The 22,302-nt window shown below is 38.7% G+C and overlaps 1 protein-coding gene across 2 annotated transcripts in view; it reads right to left on the bottom strand.

The window, feature by feature from the left end:
- Positions 1 to 22,302, bottom strand: part of zgc:77784 (uncharacterized protein LOC402947 homolog) — an 82,556-nt gene that overhangs the window by 13,341 nt on the left and 46,913 nt on the right. For both annotated transcript variants that reach the window (XM_058412862.1, XM_058412863.1), the window contains exons 8-13: positions 18,730 to 18,901; positions 17,495 to 17,700; positions 11,312 to 11,393; positions 9,874 to 10,042; positions 4,815 to 4,981; positions 64 to 185 (exon numbers count right to left, since the gene is read on the bottom strand). In XM_058412862.1, coding sequence (XP_058268845.1) covers positions 64 to 185; positions 4,815 to 4,981; positions 9,874 to 10,042; positions 11,312 to 11,393; positions 17,495 to 17,700; positions 18,730 to 18,901 — 918 coding nt within the window. The remainder of the gene's footprint in view (positions 1 to 63; positions 186 to 4,814; positions 4,982 to 9,873; positions 10,043 to 11,311; positions 11,394 to 17,494; positions 17,701 to 18,729; positions 18,902 to 22,302) is intronic.

Below are 22,302 nucleotides of genomic sequence, written 5' to 3'. Positions count from 1 at the left end.
TCAAGGTTTGCTAAGCTGAAAATGAACGCGCTATTCACATCTATAACGGAGACGTTTTCTTACAGTCCATGTGATCTGTATGCTGGTGGGAGTCAAGATCTCTGGAGGATGCAGATACACCGTGACCTCTGCTAAATCCGCCTGAATGCGTCGGGGATCGATTGGTGAGCTGCTAGGCCTGCCATCTGAAACACACACACACACACACACACACACAACTTGATTACACATTTTTTTTCCTGATACGAATGAAAATATGATTTTTCTTTTAGGAAGCAATAAGATCTAATTTATCGAGGACCATCTTAATCGAGTCTTAATTTACTACATGCAGAATTTTTTTCTGCTGCTCACAAGGCTCCCCAGGAACACAACCCATCCACTACAACTTGTACATAATGCACAAATTCTTCCCCCCAAAAATAAATAAATACATTTAAAAAAAAGCACACATCATCTCTGACTCTAAAGAACTGCAGTTGGTGGGCTTGAAAATTCTTTTTACTACAACTGTCTGAGGCTCTGATGACCTGTGCACCTCAGTGAATCTTTTTATTTCATTAATAATCATTTTTGCTTACCAAAGCTTTACCGTATTTCACCCGAGGGCAGAGTTGCTGGGTGAATTTTACAAAACCAGCCCAGAGGTCAATAACTCCGGAATTGGTTCTTATATATTGTATTGTAATAGTTACAAAGCAACATGAATTCTGTAGTTTTAAAGCCATTCACTGACATTACAGTTTTAATATTGGCTTTCAAAATATTTATATAATTCCATGGACAAAAATACACCAACCCACAATATCAGTCAAAAGAAACAGTGGATGTGGAAATACTGGCTGTTGTAGTGGTTTTATTTCACTTCTTGTAAAAGTACATTGGGCCAGTACATCTCTCCTTCCATCCATTCTTTCTTCCAACCTTGCATTCATTATCTATCTATCTATCTATCTATCTATCTATCTATCTATCTATCTATCTATCTATCTATCTATCTATCTGTCTGTCTGTCTGTCTGTCTGTCTGTCTGTCTATCTATCTATCTATCTATCTATCTATCTATCTATCTATCTATCTATCTATCTATCTATCTATCTATCCTTCCATCCATTCTTCCATCCTTGCATTCATTATCTATCCATCCAGTCCATCCATCTATCTATCTATCTATCTATCTATCTATCTATCTATCTATCTATCTATCTATCTATCTATCTATCTATCCTTCCATCCATTCTTTCTTCCATCCTTGCATTCATTATCTATCTATCTATCTATCTATCTATCTATCTATCTATCTATCTATCTATCTATCTATCTATCTCTCTATCTATCCATCCATCCATCCATCCATCCATCCATCCATCTATCTATCTATCTATCTATCTATCTATCTATCTATCTATCTATCTATCTATCTATCTATCTATCTATCTCTTTGTTTTTGAATGACACAACAGAAATTCAGCTTCTACAACATAGAACCTTTTGTATTAGACCACCCAATGTTTACCCAAGCAAAAGTACAGGAAAAGAAGTACATGAAAGTAAAGAACACTTGATATTTAGTAATCTTCATCAGTGACATCATCAAACTGTTGGGTTCTGGTTTTGTGATATTTAATCCAGTTTGTACTCCAGCCTCTTTATGGTGTTTGTTTGGGGTGGTTTGTCCCTTCAGGAGGTGAAATCCATGCTCACTTTGGTTAAGGTCAGATGATTTACTTGGCCAGTTTAAAACCTTCTACTTTTCTCCATGAAAAATAAAAAAAAAACTGGAATGAAGTCCTTTGTTGTGCTGGCAGTGTGTTTTGGATCACTGTCTTGCTGCATGATAAAGTTCCTCCTGATTAGATTGGATGCATTTCTCAGTAAATTGGCAGACAGAATGCTCCTGTAAACTTCGGAATTCATTCTTCTGCTGCCAACATGAGTTACATCATCAATAAACATTAGTGTTCCTGCTCCAGAAGCAGCCATGCAAGCCCAGGCCAGGACACTCCACCCACTGTGCTTGACAAATGAGCTGACATCACTTTGGTAGAGGTTAATCCTGTTACAGAACTTTTGTGGATCATCTCTGTACTTCTTTTTGAATTCCAATCTGGCTGTCTGATTCTTACTGCTGGTGACAGGTTTGTATCTTGTGGTATGACCTCTATATTTCTTCTATGAATGTCTTCTTTGTGATACCTTCACCCCTGCCCTGTGGAGGTTCTTGCTGTTGTCACAGACTGTTACAGGGGAAGCTCGTCATCAACCTCGTCAATTTTGCAAGAAACCTGCATTGGCATATGGAGCGTTTTCTTCATACTAACGAACCGAACTGAACCGTCGCGCGTACGCCCGGGAGCTGTTCAAAACTTGTTAGCGTCAGTGGAAAGCCAAGCGAATTTTTTTTCAGTCAGTGGAAGCTGTTTGGAAAGAGTCAACCCACGATACCAACATTGCCTTCGGCATGCGTTCAAAAGCTAGGTGATTTTTCAGGCGTTTTTTTGTTGACAGATTGGTGGCGTGGGTGATCTGTTCTATTTTTAGCCCAAGCTTGGTGGCACGACTTCCTGTGAGGACCCCTAACATGGAATGCTTGGCTTGGGTTCTTTGTAAGCAGTTTACATACGCTTCGTATTGGTCATATTGCTCATGTTTTTGGGCGGCTGGAACGGATTATCTGCATTTACATTCGCCTCCAGAACCAATGTATACTCCACTGTATTTTGAGGATTTTCTTCACAGCTCTCACAATGTTTCTTTCATCAACTGCTGTTGTTTTCTTTCGCTGACACCTGGTTATTAGTACACCAGTGGTGTATTTCGTTTTTCAGATCATTCCAAATTGTTGTAGTGGCTATGCCCAGTGTTTTTGCAAAGCCCCTGATTGATTTTTCCCTCTTTTCTCAGCTGCAAAATTCAGCTTGCTTTTCTCCCATAGACATCTACATGTAGAATTATCCTGTTTTTTTAAACAAAAGCAGGTTTCACAGGTGAATCTGAATGCTAAAATTAGACACTCAGGTTTATTTACACTCGGGTTTTAACAATCGATCTAACACTGCACAACTGGGTAACATCTGCCATATTCCACAGTGTTAGACATTGGGATGATACATAACATGCTAGGTTCTATGTTTTTACAAATATAACAAATATACATATAGATAGCAATTAAAAACGCTCATCTTTTGATCTCAAACTCAAAGGTCTTCAGTCTACACAGCAAAAACAACTTAATTGGCTTTGCTGTTCCAATTGTTTCTCATTTGTATGTAAATAGCAACGAAAGATTTCAACCCAGTGCAGTAGCATGTTGGACATTTTGCTGGGTATCTGATTATAAACTGAATTAATTAGGCTTAAGCCTGTTTTGCTACTGTGTACGTGACGCAACAATCCGACAGTTTGATCAAAGTCTGTCGTTCACCGTGTGAGAAAATCGAGGTTTATATTTTACATCGCTGTTTTTGCTAAATTGGCTCCTTACACAACTTCCCTTGCAGGAAGGTTACCCAGGCAAGATGAAAAAGTACATTTAAATCGATTCGGTGGAATAATATACGTAGAATACAGTTATTGAAGTGGTGTGATCTATAATCAAAAAGTCCTTCACCCAGACGAGGATTTGTTCTCTTTTAAAATTTGGTTCCTTTCAAGGTTTCTTGCTGTTACCTGGATTTCTACTGTATAAAGCTGCTTTGTGTCAGTGTCCATTGCTAAAAGTGCTATACAGTTGAAACTGAATTGAATTGAAACTGTTTTTTTTTTTTTATTTGGTGAATTTGTTTCTTGGACAATCTTACAGGCAGAAAAACCTTTAGCCAAATCCACATTTTTCCTCTTTACTGAGTGTTCCTGAATTCCTCCACAATGCCATCCAAAGGCTTTTCTCAAGCTGACTCTTTTGCACTTCACAATTGCATGGATAATATGTATGTAACAAAGTATGCTGCGTTCTATCTATGAGAATGAGGGATGTATAGAATCAGTATCAGGAATCAAAGTAAATGTAGGTAAACAAAGTGTACACAAAGTTTGCTGCTGAAAAGGATGTCTGGACAATCTGTCTGTTAGCAAAGTGCTTATAGGTCAGGCATAACATTGTGAGCAGTGAGAGGTGAAGTGAATAACACTGATGATCTCCTCATCATGGCACCTGTTAGTGGGTGGGATATATTAGGCAGCAAGTCAACATTTTGTCCTCAAAGTTGATGTGTTAGAAGCAGGAAAAATGGACAAGCGTAAGGATTTGAGCGAGTTTGACCTAAAGGGCCAAACTGTGATGGCCAGACCACTGGATCAGAGCATCTCCAAAACTGCAGCTCTTGTGGCGTGTTCCCAGTCTGCAGTGGTCAGTATCTATCAAAAGTATCCTTTAAGGACTTAAAGAATCTGCTGCTAACATCATGGTGACAGATACCACAGCACACCTTCAGGGATCTAGTGGAGTCCGTGTCTCGATGGGTCAGGGCTGTTTTGGCAGCAAAAGGGGGACAAGCACAATATTAGGCAGGTGGTCATAATGTTATGCCTGACTGGTGTATTATGTAGCCTTTTTATTAACACTTGTGTGTATTAGTGATTGTGTATTTCCTTTTATCATTCAAAAATAATGCATGAGATCCAATCGTAGTGCACTGCTGACAGAGATGACCTGGCTAAGCCAGTCACATTCTGTCTGGACTGCATGCCTTTTGTTTTTATAAATATTTTTTTGAGCACTGACCATGTCCATGCAAGGTGTAAACAAGGCTGCTGTATATATGTGTAGATGTCTTCATCGCTCAGCACTACAAAAGATTTCAGTAAAATCTCACCTTGCGTCCTGACAGGCTCTGAGATGGGGCTCGGGTCGCTCAGGCCGTACGAGTTCACTGCACGCACAATGAAAAGGTACACAGTGTTGGGGATGAGACCGGACACTGTGTGTTTCTCCTGCTTCACCTGCTCTGCAACAGTCTGCCATGTGTTTCCCACTGACTGACTGGAAAACAAAAACAAGAAAACAGGATTTTACACATAACATGATCTACCTGGTGGAGTCAGATATAAAATCGTATAAAAGAGCAACTAAAACACGTCATTGCTTTCGCTTTTCAGTTATATATGAATATACATGTTTATAGGAATATTGTGTAGAGCATTATGTTTTTTGGTATGCAGCACAGAGTGGCACAAATGTAAAACAAGGCTGAGTTTGAATGAACCCTATTTACCAGTACTCTGGTATTTCCTTCGGCTGGGGGACACAAATGGCCATTTTCAATCAGTACAAGCAAATGAATTATTTTTATCGCCTCAAGTCTGATATAAAACGATTGAGGACGCTTTCCGCTTTCAGTGTCAGATGTTTTGTTTTTATCTTACACAGATAAATTTTAGTGTTTTAAGACAATAAATTTTTCATATTTTAGATGTTTATGAACAAAACACTTGGAGCATCTCGGAGAGCAGAGATGGGTTTGATATCACCATATGATATAAACATTTGTGTTTTTTGGAACTTTTCTATGAATATGTTGCCCCTAGTAGGCAAAGTATAAACAGAAATGTTTATGAAAAACTACAGATTCTTAAAGCCCTGAGCATCTCCTTCACATGAGTCATTACCCACTACTGTGGAACGTGACATGGCAAAGAAATTCAGTGCTGAACATGGACACAAACAAAAACAAATACCATATTTTTGGTGGGTCTGGGAAAAAGAGTTAATACCCTGTGCAAATGAGTTCACAATTCCCTTGGTATGGTCACTACACAATCCAAGGGTCAATCTACATTTCTCGGTCTATGCTGGCAATTTAATCAGTCTATGAACTATATTCAAGGAGTTTCACTGCAAAACACAATGAATGTGAAAATTCCGGCAAGTCAGTGGAACTGAATGCCCAGGGGTCATTACAAAGCATACTAATTATCCTCCATCTCAGTGTAGGCAAAAACATGCTGTGTAATGGGTTGAAAATGAATTTCTTTGCGAAAAGAAAATTTGTTTTTAACATATCATGGGAAGCCTAAAGCCCTATGATCTTTGGGATTTATCTAGATAATCCAAAAATGCTTCAAAAATAAATAAATAAATAAATTTAACAATAACAACAATGGCAATAATAATAATAATAATAATAATAATAATAATAATAATAATAAGCAATTTCACACAAAGGTAGACTTCTAGGGTTGAAGAAAGATCTTAGTCCCACCCACTAGCTAGGTCTCCATTATCACACATCAACACACTATACAGAGTATAGACATCTATCTTTGGTCTTCTGCCTTCATGAGCTCACAGGCTAGTGTAGTTGATTGACAGGAGACGGTATTACTATCCCTTGACCAATATTCAGTCTCTGACGTCGGTAAGCTCATGTATGTGGAAGAGCATCGTCAGCACTTTCCTCTGAGTGTGTTACACAGCCCTGTGATGCGGCAGTTTGTAAAAGACGCACTTGCTGTCTTCTTGTGTTTCTACACTAGACACTCTGTTTACTGTATCATAATACAAGCTTTTCTCTGACTAAAAGGCTTTTTTCATAGAATTTTATTCTCACACAACTTCGGATAAGCTGCAAAACAACTGGTCTAATCTGCGCTTCTGCGGAAGGTGGTAATGCATACACATTATTAGACAAAGATATGTGTGAAAGTCTCATCGGCGTTAAGTTCCCAGATTTCTAATGAACCTCCTTTGGAACCTACCACGTCAGCCTGAGCCAGTAAACTATCCTGAAAGTTAATCGCATTTTTTCCCATTTTATTTAAAAAAAAAAAAAAGGCTACTACATGTGTGTGAGAAGAGCCTTCCTAACACAGGCCAAGGCTTGGTAAGGAAGACAGTACCGTATATGTGCAAACTCTGTGTGAAGTGTGAAGAGGCCACGCTATAAATCAGACCACATCCGTAATAAGGTGTCAAAGCAAAGCTAAGTAATGACTTGACCTCTGCTTCTAACCTCGCTGACACCCCACCATGAATGTACCGATGCCCCAGACCATATCTGTGGATTTTACAGCAACACAACCGGAACATTCATCATCAACTTCCCATCTTCTAATCTTTTTACCTCATCTTGCTACTCTCTCAGGTCAAAATGACCTGAATATTATTTTGGTATTATGTCATATTGAGAATGACTCATCATCAAAACTAATCCCAAAAAGCCAAGAACATAAATATCCTTTTAAAAATATTGCTCCGGAGCTAAACAAAAGAGCATTAAAGGGATTCTGCAACAGAAAAGCCGGCGCTCTCCTGTGTAGCCTGAGCCTCCATCAGCATGACAGCCTCTGAATAGAGCTGCTCCAACAGCCATCACCCTAATGAGACCTTTCGACAATACGTACCATTCTGAAAGAGCAACTGAACGAGCTAACACAATGATGTGTGATGGATGGGGTTAGCCCTAGCGCACTGTCTTTGTACCTGAAAGCTGATTTGCATGTAATAATGAGTTTCGACACTTGGTGGTAAATTAAATAATAATGAATTGAGTGACAATATCTAGACCTAACGTAGTCATACAGAGATAGGGGGAAAAAAAAGAACAGTCTCATGTCAATGAGGTGCTGGGGAATGTTTCGTTCAGATAAATAAGGTGTGATAGAAAACAGCGTTATGTACTGACATGACCCCGCAAGACCCAGTGGTCTACTTGAGTGTAAAGTAATCCTTGAGCGTAAACTAATCTAAGCTTGGTATAATCACACTATAAGATGACTGATAAAAAGAAATACATTTCATTCATTCAGCATTCACTGCAAAGAGTCGAGTTTACTAGACGCTTGAAGTCAAGTGGAAGGCATTTGGAACACGCTGCTATAGAAAAATAACCAGTGATGGAGTGGTGTGAATTGGCCCGATCTGATACTGTTACTACCGCCGTGATTATTTCCCTATTAGACTACATTCTAAAGAATATTTTTAGGATGTTGTCTATTTATAGTATATGGTATATTTAAGAATATTTAACAAGTTCCTGTTATCACTTATATTATAGCTTCTATAAACAGTGAATCCATCACTGAGCTCTTTGTTTCTTTCTTTTCTTTTCTTTTCTTTTCTTTTCTTTTCTTTTCTTTTCTTTTCTTTTCTTTTCTTTTCTTTTCTTTTCTTTTCTCTTCTTTTCTTTTTTTCTTTTTGAAGAAAGGCAACTTTACATTACTGAGAACACAAAGCCCTTGGGAAATGAAGACTCTCCAGTGGAAGAAAAAAGCACTGACAACCCAAACATCTTACATTTTTGCAATTTAGCAGACGCGCTTATCCAGACTGACTTACATTTTCATCTCATTTTATATAAAACTAAGCAACTGAGGATTAAGGGCCTCGCTCAGGGGCCCAGCAGTGGCAGCTTGGTGGTCCTCAGAACCTTTATATCAGTAGTCCAAATCCCAGAAAACACACACACACACACATACAGCCTCGCTCTAGTTCACTGGACTTTTAATGAGACTCACACTCTTACAGCCTCCCTTTATACACCGATCAGGCATAACATTATGACAACCTGCCTAATATTGTCTTGGTCCCCCTTTTGCTTCCAAAACAGCCCTGACCCATCAAGGCATGGACTCTACTAGATCCCTGAAGGTGTGCTGTGGTATCTGGCACCAAGATGTTATCAGCAGTTCCCCTAGAGACCCCACCTCGCAACTTACAGGACTTAAAGGACACTTTTGTTAGATACTGACCACTGCAGACCGGGAACACCCCACAAGAGCTGCAGTGTTGGAGATGCTCTGATCCAGTGGTCTAGCCATCACAATTTGGCCCTTCGTCAAACTCACTCAAATCCTTACTCTTGCCCATTTTTCCTGCTTCTAACATCAACTTTGAGGACAAAATGTTCACTTTCTGCCTAATATATCCCACCCACTAACAGGTACCATGATGAAGAGATCTTCAGTCTTATTCACTTCACCTGCCTCATAATGTAATGCCTGATTGGTGTATATGAGACATTCACCGAGTCTCACTTTGTGAAGTATCTGCTCATCTTACCTTGTGTTCTAATGATCCCAAGCCTTTGTTAATGTGTTTGCGTTCCTCGCTTAGCCTCGCCTAGCCTAATTCATCCCCACTGCTAATCTCCTGTTTCTTTGGCTGCAAATTTTGCCTAGTTTTGTTGGACTATTTGCTATTATTTTAATAAATCCCATTCAATTTAATTTGTATAGCAATTGCAATTTATAGTTTTAGATTTATCCATGATGAGAAAGCCAGAGATGATGGTGAGATGATATGAGGAAGAAACCTTGAGAGGAAGCAGGCTCATAAAGGAAGCCGTCCTCAGCTGGAGAGCATGATTATAAATCATTGCCTTTCTATAACTGTGCACTATATGGTCAATTGTGTAACCAAAAAATTGATCTAAAGAGTGATCTGGACTCGAGTGCAAAACAGTCCAAAGCCACCTTCATGATTTCTGTATCTTTAGGTCACAGTACCTGCATTTGCATCAATCTAAGCCTCCATCTTATTACACATACAGTATGCAAATTTGAAATAAACATTTACAGAAGCTTCATCTTATCAACATTATCAACAATTCTATGTTTTTGTTGATTAAATAGCAATACATTTTTGTGAAGCATCTGCCATGCAAGTCCCTGTGAATGAGCCGTTACTACAGAACGCTCAGATATTAGAAGGAGCACGTTAATACGAACCTGGGATTCGAGTTCCAGGCGCTGCTATCAGAGCTGTGCTTTACAGACTTTTATCACTTCAGCTGAACAGTGAAAAAAAAAATCCACAGCGTTGAAATAAATGTTTGTGATTCACGCTCGCGACGTCATGGAACTCATTACGCTCACACGCAGACAATACACACTGGAGGTGAGAATTGGCGTGAAAGTACCAGTGTAGATCTTTACCTAAAAGCTTCGATAATGTAGGAGGTGACAGCAGCGCCTCCTTCGTGCTGGTTGGGCTGCCACGTCAGTGTGACGCTGCTCTGGCTCACGTCTGTCACGGCGGGCTTCAGCGGGGGTCCAGGCAGCTGCAGGGTCTGAGAGAGCCGGACCAGGGACGACGTCTCTGTATCTGGAACACAGACGTTTTTGTCTCACTATCCAGGTCATTCCATAGCCATATAAAATTATCAACAAACATCAATTTAATTTTTGCAAAAATAAAAGTTGTTTTTTCACACACACACACACACACACCTTAGGGTCAGTTATACTGCTCGTTTGGACAACTACACCGGTTTACATATGTAACCCGGTTCCCTGGGAAGGGAACCTCTGCATCATGGCTTAGGCTATGGGAAGCGTTTCCATAGCATCAGCCATGACACAGCGTCATGTTCCCTCGAAAGGGAACTACACCAGGTTACGTATGTAACCATGCAAGAGAACCAGATGCTGCATCATGGCTGGTGCTATGGGAAGCATTTCCACAGCGTCAGCCGTGACACAGCATGGAGTTCTCTCGAAAAGGGAACCTTGTGTTTTTACGCCTAAAAAAATCACACTTAGCTCTCAAGTTTCAGACTGCAGTGTTTGTTTAACTGGATAACGTGATCTTTCCAAAAAAAGAAGCTGAAATAATACATGTAGAATACGGTTATAGAAGTGGAATGATCTTTAATCGCACTATTCTCTGTCACCCAGAAGAGGATGTGCTTCCCTTCTGAGTCTGAGTCCTTTCAAGGTTTCTTCCTGTTGTCGCCTCAGGGAATTTGTCTTCTTCTGCCTCTGTCGCTTCCGGCTCGCTCGTTAGAGATAATTTTCAATTCAAATTTTATATCCGGATTTCTGTAAAGCAAATGGTTTCGTGACCATTGCAAAAAAAAAATAGTCCCTTGCTTAAAGGGCTATAGAACTGAATTGAAATATGAATTTTTCTTGAAGATGAGTGTCAAAATATCTCATACAGGCACTAAAACCTTTAGCCAAAACCCAATTTTTCCTGAATTCCTCCACAATACCATCCAGGGTTTTCTTATACTGACTCACAACTAAAGTTTACGAGATGCTCTTAGGCGTTTTATATAAAAATTTTCATTCCCATGATATGTAAATAGCCTGGAATTCAAATTCCAGGTCTATATTAATGACGCATAACTTTACATAATTACCGCGTGCATGTTTAAATGATATTATTTTTATTCTGGCTTTAACCCTTTATTATACCCTCATTTTCATGCTATTCTTTTTCATGATTTTATATGAATAAACCTCTCTCGCTCGGACACATCTTTTTTTTTCCAGCATGTAACCTTAAAGCCTGGAAAAACCATTTCAAATGCATGCATTGGGATGCAAAAAAAAAAAAGTTCTCATTGTGAGGAATTCTTTGTTGTCTCACCTCTCACTGAGATGGCGCCACTCCACCTCGTCTCTCCTGCGGAACTGGAGGCTACACACGTGTACATCCCTGAGTCGGTCTCCTAGCAACAGTCAAGGCCAAATAATCTCACTTTATGGATGAAAGCAGGCAGAGATAATTGCAAGCAGCGCTCCGTATCCAAATGGAGCAGATCAAATGGGACATTTGGGCAGATACAGCCTGTTTGCTGAGAATTAGAGGTCACCCAAGGAACTGACAAACATTTCTGCACGAGTACATGACTTTGTCTAACAGCTTGAAATCAGGCCATGCAGGCCACTTAAAATCATCTACAGGCAGCTTTCAAAATAGCGTAACCACCTCAGTAAACTAGCCATCCAGAGATATTTAAATATTTGCAAGGGGTATCCACTCATTGGCCACTTTATTAGGAATACCTAATGATATCTGATCGTCCGTGCAGTTGTTCAATCAGCCACATGTGTGACACAATGCAGCAAATACAGGAACCTTCAGTTTAACGTTCTGCTGGGATTATGCTGGATCTACTGCGATTATGCATTTCTGCTCACCACAGTTGCACCAATTGGTTATTTTGGTTACCATTGCTTTCATGTCAGCTTCATCCAGTCTCCTCTGTTCTCCATCCACCTCTCCCACCAACAAGGAGTTTCTGCCTACAGTACTGGATGTGTGTTTTTTTTTCTTCTTCTTCTGTTTAAACTCTAGAGAATGTTGTGCATAAAAATCCCTGGAGTGCAGCAGTTCCTGAAATACTCAAACTCAAATACTCAATTTCCCATCACACTGGACTCCACCTCCCACAACAGACCAGCAATCACCGGACTTTTGATTACACCTCTCCTGCTGCCTATTGTCTCACACACACTGCTCACCTTTATAAACCCCTTTTAGTTTCAGCCACATTGCGACATGTACTTTCAGTCTCCCTAGAGTCCTGTTCAATCCAAGCCTGCTGTCAGTGTTTGCTTCTTCTGGTTCATGACTTTATATACCTGTTGCCTGTTTTTTTTTTGTTTTTTTTGTCTAGAGTTCTGGACAGTTAACCTGCCCCTGTATCGTCCTCAGTGACAAAACCAGTCTTCTACGCACCAACGACCATCAGAGTCATTGAGATCTTTCCCCATTCTCAGGTTTCCTATCAACTCATCTTCTTAAGTGCTACATGATTGGCTGACTGGATAACTGGATGAATGAGCAGGTATATACATGCGCCTAAGCAAGCTGACAGATTATTACATGAGTTGATATTAAAATCTAAACAGCCCGTGTCAGTGGCTACATCAAAACGATATTAAAATTGCAGAGACCTGCGAAAGGTCATGTAAAGACCTCGTTTGAAAGGCGAGCTGCTTGTTCAGTGCTGCCCAGTGCTTTAGTATTCAAGCCAGCTTTACAGAGTAATGTGAATTAAGCATTTCAGTCCACTTTTGGAAAAATCTCTTTATGCTATCTAAGCCTTTGATAGGCTAATGCATCTCTCGTGTTCAACACTATCACGGCATGACAGATTCGCTTCACTCCGCTGATGTATTGGGCATAGAGAAGGCTCTTTACACCGTTCGCCACTGTGACTGAACCGTATTGAAAAGGGACAAAGCTTAAAGTATTTCTTCACCTGACAGTTTCTAATTAGAATTCACCAGACTATAAATCACATGCGGTCTGAATTAATTACTATAGCCAATACGCTCTGTTCAGAGCTGCAAACAGCAGGTGAGGCCAGGAAAAAAAAAAAACCCAACTGGCACTCTGTCAAAGCCACTATTTACATTTCTAAACGAGCTCATTAATTACTAATACAATTTTGTGCGCTTAATAGGAATTTGACTGAAGAACCGTACGGAACAGAGACATGGACGAAGAGAAATTAAAAGAAAGAAAACTTAACGTGACATACAGAGCAAGAATTAACAATGGTACTTTTTGGATGCTTGGAAACTTTGAGCACACTCATCAAAATACTGTGAAAGTCGTCAAAATGCTGAAGTTTCAGTACTTCAAATATTTTGCAGTCTATGCTACATTCTAACATGCAGCGACTCGCAGCTATAAAGCGACTGGAGATCACTGATTTTCAGTTTTCCAGATACATAAATGACAGCAACTGCTGACGACTAGATATAGGCGTGTCCAGCGATGCGAAAACATTTTAACTTGCGAATATGAAGCGATCAGGTGTGGCGACTCCCAATGGAGGTCAAGACAGCAGAGAGCATGTGATCTGTACAAAGAGCAACACACTGCTGTTTGTTCATTCCATATGATATGATGCATAAACACGCTGCTGGATTTTATATGCAAATGTCAAATCTCCCTCCAGGATGTTTCATGATTTGTAATGCTAGTTGTGCCACCCACTGATAAACGTTATTGCTATGGCAACCAGTAGTAGGAACGCCTACTGGTGAATTCATAGTACGGCGACTTGCAGCGATAAAATCGGTGTATGTGTGAACAAAGCATCAGAATAAGTCATAAAGCATTTCGCATAACTAGGATCTAATGATTTGGATCGATGGATCGTTTTAACAACTGATGAAAATGGAAAAATTCAATATATTAACATTTTGTCCTCAAAGTTGCTGAAGAAGAAATTAATGCTGGTTCTGAGAGAAAGGTGTCAAAATACACAGTGCAGCAAGTTTGGGCAGCAAAAGGAGGATCAACACAATATTAAGCAGGTGGTCATAATGTTATGCTTGATCATGTACATTGCTGCACGTGAAATTTTTTCTTCATATATCCTGTCCTTAGAGGGTTTTCTTCAGAGCGCAGGGTCAGCCTTGCTCAACTGCCCAACAGTGGCAGCTTGGCAGTGCTGGGGCTTGAACCCTGATCTTTTGATCAACAAACCAGAGCTTTAACCATCGCCCAACAATTGTATCATATACACACTACCAGTCAAAAGTTTGGACACACCTTTTAATTCAATGTTTTTTGTTTAGGGATTTATTTTGTACATTCTAGAACAATACTGGAGATTTCAAAACTATGAAATAACACACATGGACTTCAGTAATCCATATGTAACGACAACAAAAAACAGTCAGATGTTATTTTAAGACACGAAGGTCAGGTGTTCTGGAATAGTTCTTGCAAGAACAGTATTGTCAAGTGCATTTACAAAACCCATCAAGCACCATGATGAAACTGGCTCACATGAAGACCATCCCAGTAAAGCAAGACCAAAACTGACCTCTGCTGCAGAGGAGAAGTTCATTTAGAGTTACCAGCCTCAGAAATCACCAATTAACAGCACCTCAGATTAGAGGCGTTATGAAGGCTTTACAGAGCATCAATAGCAGACATATCTCAATATCAACTGTTCAAACGAGATTATTGTGTATTTCGGCCGCCTTCAGCATTGTTTTACAATGTAGAAAGAAATAAACATCAGGAAAGACCATGGAATTAGAAGGTGTGTCCAGACTTTTGACTGGTAGTAAAAACAAGAAAGAACCAATCAAGAACAGTCCTAAACAGCTGCCGACATCAATCCGCAATGCAGGCAAGTTAATGGGCTCAATTTTCGTACCGGTGCAAGTATTAAAATCATCATGTTGCTGTTGGGCTCAAGCCAATTTGTAAAAGGTTTTGCAAAGACTGCACAACAATGCATATTAAATCACAATTTGGATTTGTTTCCCAGCGCAATTTGATACAAGAAAAACTGTCAATTCTGCAGTATTTGCACTCGAGCCACAATTACATTAAACTGAGCGCCACAATTTCCTCTCGTTCACTGTACACCTGCCTGTAACGAGAAGGGAACGATCTGTCTCATATTGTGTACTGAATACAAAACTCTCAATTAGGAAACAAACAATGACTAAATGAAGGAAATGAAACGAATGAACGGGATGAGTGAGCTATAGCCGCATGCGGCGTCTCGCTTGAAATTCATCAGCGATGCAATCCACATCGGGAGCTTTTATCGAGATCGTTTCTAACCCCCGTGCGGCTTATGAGTCGCTAACAGAAGAAGTACGGTTTATTTTAAGAAATGCTGGGGAAACAAGTAATAAAAAATCCTCAACCTTCTGCGATCTTTTCTAAAGCAAGATAATGCTTCCATTTTCCATTTAAAACTCTAGAGGAATAGCGGGATGATGGATGCTCTGGAAGCCTTTTAAAATTGTGTTGTTATGGTTTACAACACCTACAGCGTGTCGCTCTTTGGGAGGTTGTTAGAAGGGGGGGGGGGGAGAGAAAAGGAATTAAACCAGCATTAACTTATCTGTTTCTACTCGTCTTACATCCACAACATGTTGTTTGCTTACAGTGTGTTCAGACATAATTAGCGTGTAGTGACTCATGACTCAATCAGCTCCACTGATAAAAGTGTAAATCTGGTAATATTTTTCTTTTCATTCAAACTATACAGTAAATATAGTCCTCTTTTATTTACACCAATAAAGCATACACCACAGAGCCTTTTACAGTGCTTATAAACCACACAGAAAGGAAACTTTGCATATGCCTGAAGCTCACTCCATCAATGATGATATCCATCGCTGACTTTCTGCTTGTTTTACTCTTCAATATTTTTCCCATTACTTTATTAGCCTGACGTCTACAGGCTTAACCTCAGCGTTCCCAGACTAGAGGGTTGTGACCGAGCGCGATTTACAAACTCGTTTCCTCTCTTGTATTATTGATTTATTTTTACAAATGAATATCATGACTAGCGCTATAAATACGCGGAAAGATTTTGTGCGCTATTATTTTGAAATGTTAGTGGGAGTCACCTGCAAGCGAGCCGCGTTTAAATTAGGAGTCTTTGCGCTGTTTTAGTCGGTTTTATTCTGACACGGTGCACTAGTGTGGGAGTCCGGCAATAAAAATGGACACATTTCTCCATCCGTCTACCTCCGCTAGTTGCTCAAACATCATCGCGTGACTCTGACTCAGTGGAATAACAGCCAAGAAAAATAACCAATGTTAAAATATCCTAAACCAGTATAGATATGATGATAAATAATGAGAGGAAACTTTAATGTTAATAAGAAACACGGTTCTGATATAATTGGATATCATCGCAGCTCACCTAACCGTGCCCTGTTAATAATGTTTTTTATTTGTGGTTTGCTCTGCCGTGAGTCACTCGTGTTGAAGGTCATAAAAATATGACAGCTACACAATGAGCTGATGCTATGGTTGAGGAAAATACAGCCCAAAGACTTTAAATTTAAATAATATAATAATAATCAATGTAAATGTCTCGGGTGCAAAGGTGACGTGATGATTGTGGTGTTATTCAGGAAAACAGTAACCTCAGTAACCCCCAGATCTCTGGACCTCAGAGGCTACACTTATATTCCAAACCAATGCATTAATCTTCTATTTTATTTTTTTTACTTTATTATATTCTTGCTCTCATTATCTGTCTGTCTGTGCTTCGCAGGGCAACACAATGACTTTAAGGGCTTTCTGTTTCTATTCTATTCTTATTTTCCCTGACCTGTGTCTGTTTTCAGATCGTTTATTTAATATTTAATTATTATTTATTCAAATATGATAAAGGGAATTGCAATTTCATCTACACTGTAATATCAGCCGATCCCTATCAATCCCCATCCTTCAACTCCCTTGTAGTTCCTCAGTGAACAGTTTTTAAAAACAAACACTAAGCTAGGAAATTGTATTGCTTTTTTGGGAGAATGCGTAGCGGCAAGGTCAAAATCATATCATGTGCAATATTATTTTAATTCTCAAGCACCTTTTTGTATATTCTATATATATATGTTATTTCTGTTTATTTCTTTTGTGTACTCTGAAGCAGTCTCTGGCAAAAGAATTTCCTTCAGAATGAATAAAATTCTATCATTTTATTTTAAAGAAGGGTCGATCCTCTAAATATCCTAAAAATAGCAATACTGCTTGATATGATATGGTATCCAGACACATGCGCCTTAAATGTAGAGTAATAAAGCTGGCAAATAATACACTTTATGTTCCATTCGAATCAGTGGAGTCATGGTAAGTGCTTTTGAGCAGAACAATGTTTCTCTCTCTCCCATTAGCTGTGTATTTTTGTGAACTTTTCACTTGATTTGAGAAGTCTAGTCATCTTGCCTTTATATGTGCCATGTGTACATCATATGTGCTTTCGATTTCCAACCCATTAATAAAAGCCAACAGTCTGTTTTGCCTTGAACTGTCCATCAAATCAAATACCTGCAGGCTGCTGATGTGTAAAGTGCCATTTTCAATCAGACTGACGTGGACGCCATCTGCTGAGAGTCTCCATCCGTCCTTCTCCCACCTGATGCTGGGAGGTGGGACGCCCATTACATGGCACTGGAGCTTGGCACTGGAGCCCCGTGCCAGCGTCTGGTTACCCGGGCCTTGGTGGATGATTGGGGGAATGAGGTCTGAGGACCCTGCAGAATAAATCAAGCAATGCTGTTTTTAGATGGTCACTTTTGCCTAAAATAATTTAGGAACGTGGATTGATTTGAATGCTGGCAGCCTTTTTTTTGACGAATTTTATACTGTAAAGCACCATATCTTACATGAAGAGGAAGATATTTTTGTGGCGAGCCAGCCAGGAGCTTGACAGGCCAGTAAACTGTATTATTACATCCTATTATACACTATACCGCCAAAAGAATGTGGACGTCTGATCATTCTACTTATACACGCTTATGTTCCACTAGATTTTGAAGCGTAGCTGTGGGGATTTTACCATTCAGCCAAAAGAGCATTAGTGAGATTGGGCACCGATGCTGGATGAGAAGGCTTGGCACACAGTCAGGCACAAAGGTGTTTTTCCCTTTCAGCATCGGAAAGCCATGTCTCCATTGTGCATAGGTGCTCTTGTGTGCTTCCACAGTATGGGCATGACCCACATACGTGTATGATGGTCAGGTATATAGTACGTGTATCTGTATTCAGGATTTCTGAAAAGGTAGTGGCCTTTTATTTTTGTTTGTTTAATATAAAGCCTACCACTATGAAGAGGCTTTTTTTTTCTTTATCTTTTACAGAATCAGAAGCGAGTGCTAAATGCCAAACCCTGCAGAGGAACAGTGGCAGAGTCTATTGGAAAAGCAATGTGAAATCTCTACATATTTTTCAGCGGGTAAATACCGTATAATCTAGACTAGGCACCGGAAATCCATAAATAGTATAAGATGAATTAATCAGATGATTTGAAAAACCTTTGTCAATCACATCGGTGTGTACTTGTGTCCAGTTTTGAACACGTGACCTGTTTAATCCGAACAAGGACGATGACTATATTAACGATTTACTTATTTACATGAATATTACATCGTTAATGCACAATGTGCAAGATTTCTTATTGAACTTTTTTCTATTATTTGTAGGAATGTAACCGTTAGAACCGGGTTCAAATACCAGTTTCAGTTCCAGTTCCATTCTCCAGTAGTGGAAATATCTGTGCTTACCAGTGACTACCTTCAGGAAGGCTTTGGAGACTGTACTTCCTGCCACGCTGATGGCTTGGCACATGTAGTAGCCAGAATCTTCACTGTGGACAGCAGTGATGATTAACTCACCGCTCATGGACACGGAGTAGCGTCCAGCCTGAGAGGGAGGCTGCCCGGGGAATAGCAGCATCTATACAACACACACACATACACAAACAGACACACACACACACAATTTATCTAAATATTGTTGTTCTATCGACACAATTCTAATTAAAGTGTTGCCTACACCTACATCTAAACCTAACTTGATCCTCAGAAAAAAAGGAAAGCTTTTTTGGCGCTTTTTGCTTTAATCTTTTTATATACAAGCTCCAATTAAAACATAAACAAACAAACAAACAAACAAATAAATAAATAACTATCAAGGTCAAACTGTCGGATATTCTCATCCTTGTGACACATTTGGTCATCACCAAGATAAACACCCCCCCACACACATACACCCCCACCACCCCACACACACCCCAGCATCTCTGTTTGCTCAACATCCCATTACCCGTGTCTTGTTCATCAACTGCATCATTACTCCCTTATAAAAATGTATGTTTTCTCTGTGACTTTGAGAAGTAAGTAATTTACTTGCATTCTGAAATCTCTCTTCTTCTCATCATCTACTGCAGGGTATTACACACACTCTCTCTCTCTCTCTCTCTCTCTCTCTCTCCTAGGGGCATGTTAGAGTGATCAATCAAATGACACTAGGGAGGTGCTAGAAAACCCAGACGAAACCCACACAGATACAGAGAGAACATGTGAAGTTCAGATACAGACTGTAACCAGAGCTCAAGATCGAATTGTGAAGCTCGAAGCTGTGAGGCATCATCACTACACGCTACATCACCACAAATTTAGACGTGCCATTGATTAAAAACCGTCTGACTTTGTCTCTGAGACCTGGAGCCATTTTATGTCCATAAAAAGCCAGAAATTTCACGGCCGACATCTTCGACTCCGAATCTCAATGACAAAAATGACATTTATTTCATTTCCGTTATTAACCTTTTTACTTTAACATCACAGCCAAGATCAGAACCACTCCAAGCCACATTAATGTGAATATACATACAAATACTCGGGTCCCTATTTTGATTTTCTACTGTAACTGTGACGTTTCATTCTTATATAGAAAGAGGAAAAGAATATTTTAATGCAAACGTTGTTTATTTTTATGCCTTCATTATTGGTATGTCAGTAGAAAAAGGCCAATTTAAACGTTACACAGAAATTGTACACTGTTTGTGTGGCTTAGTAAGTAATGTAGCACTTTTTAGATTGACACCATAATGGAGGCTGTCTGGGTTTATCTGCAGAAACAGAAGCAAGAGAGACAGCCAAGGGCTGCAGAGGAACCGTGGCAGGATCTCCAAGATGCCTGGGAAAATGTAATGTTAAAAACATTTCTTTCTTTTCCTTTTTTTTCTGGTGCAGCTTTAAAAGCAAAAAAAAAACAAAAAAAATCCAACACTATAGTTTGTTTGATCGCTAAATTTTCAGGTTTCTTTTGCTGTACAGAATTTCTTCAGACTTCTCCATTCAGCATGTGTTAGGACTATATAATCAAATATTTGTCTCTAAACCACAGAGGTGTGCCTGAGCCTTATTTCTGTACCCAAGGTGACCGAATCAGAAAAAACAGGCCATTGGAACAATGGGATTTCATCCATTTTATATAATTGTCCCATAATCCCATTTAATAAAATGTAATCATTAGCCCCTGGGCTTGCTGATAAAATACCCTTTCAAATCTTGTCCTGCTAACACTGTGCCTTCTGTGAATACTGGGAAATATTTTAAGATATGCAAAACACCTTAGACTACTGGGAAATTGTTGTGAATAAACGCTGAAGGGCTGCTGAAAGATTGAATAAAATTTCATAATAAACCTCAGGCTGAGATGCTTATTGCTAAAAAGATGTCGTTCCACTTTTAGCAGTTTATCCTCTCTAAATGGATTATTCAAGATTTTCTTTTTGTCCCGTGAAGCTCAGTTTTTAAAGCATTCATATCCGAATTTGATATTTTGTTTGGTCGGATAAAAATAGATGAAAAATTGATGTCTAAGTTGTGTGTTAGCACGATCCACGAGGCTTGTAGGATTGCATGGCGCTAAAAATGCATGCTAAATCAGCACACACTCACCTCAAACCAGGGTGAGCTGTTGTTACGTAATCTCAAAGAACCTTGAACGCTCCACGGTTTGTGTGTTGAAAGTAATGCTGATGGTTATATTTATAGTATTCTTTATATTCTCATGATTTTATGACTTTATATTCTCTTTTTTTTTTGCCGTATTTTCTTGTCTGGATGTCTTTCAGACCTTGGTAGTTTTGGAAGGATTTTTACTTTACCTCCCTCTTATCTCCAGTCGTCAAAGGAACGTCCTGATAATGTGGTATTGGACTGTGGTCTATTATGCGGAACAAGTTGCATTCCAAGGCTTCCAGCTGTCATGACTGGCTCGCGACGAACATCAGAGCGGCTTAGGAGGACACTTTGGGCTTGTTCACAGACTTGAATGTCCGTTACGCAGTACTGTAGTTCTCACAAGGCACTGCTTCCAGACTTGAGAGATACGCATGAGACGTGAACCCGGAAATTAATCTCAATAAAATTAAAGTCTAGCACGAGTCAGAGGACACACGAGGAATTGAACTACGGATTTCTCTTACACACACACATACACACACACACACACACACACACACTTCGAAAATAGTAAACATTAATGTCGAAAAATAATAGATGATAAATCTAAACTAATACTACTACTACTACTACTGCTACTACTACTAATAATAATAATAATAATTCTTATTACTATAATTATTATTAATACTATTACCACAGATTAAATTGCTTATACACTTAATAATATAAATAACACAAAAAAATATTGATAATAAAATATAGTTATAATAATATAATATTAGATGCTAGCTAATAATAATACTACTGTCTTATTATTATTATTATTATTATTATTATTATTATTATTATTATTATTATTATTATTATTATTATTATAGCTAATAGCTCTATCACATACATACAAACACACAAAATAAAAAATTAATAAATGATAATATTTTATTATTACAGTAATATCATAATATATATTTATATATATATATTATTATTTATTATTAATATTATATTAAAATAAGATTACTTTATACACAAACATAAATAATGTGCTAAATATCGTATGATGATTATTGATAATAATATTTAAAATAATAATAATAATAATAATAATTATTATTATTATTATTATTATTTAGCATCTAATATTTTTTATTATTTATTTTTTTATAATTGTTGCTGATGTTATTATTATTATTATTATTAAGTGTATAAACAATCTAGTCTGTGGTACACAGGTATTCTTTCGTTAAATATGAGCAAAAATCTCTTGCACAGCACGGAAAAAGACACATAATGGGCATTGATAATGACAGTGATATTGTCCTGTATGTCAAGAAATGTTATTATTCTTGTTCTTGTTTTATTATTATTATAATTATTGTT

This window comes from Hemibagrus wyckioides, linkage group LG17 (genome assembly GCF_019097595.1).
Source record: "Hemibagrus wyckioides isolate EC202008001 linkage group LG17, SWU_Hwy_1.0, whole genome shotgun sequence".
NCBI lineage: Eukaryota > Metazoa > Chordata > Actinopteri > Siluriformes > Bagridae > Hemibagrus > Hemibagrus wyckioides.
This window is presented reverse-complemented; position numbering and strand designations above follow the sequence as displayed.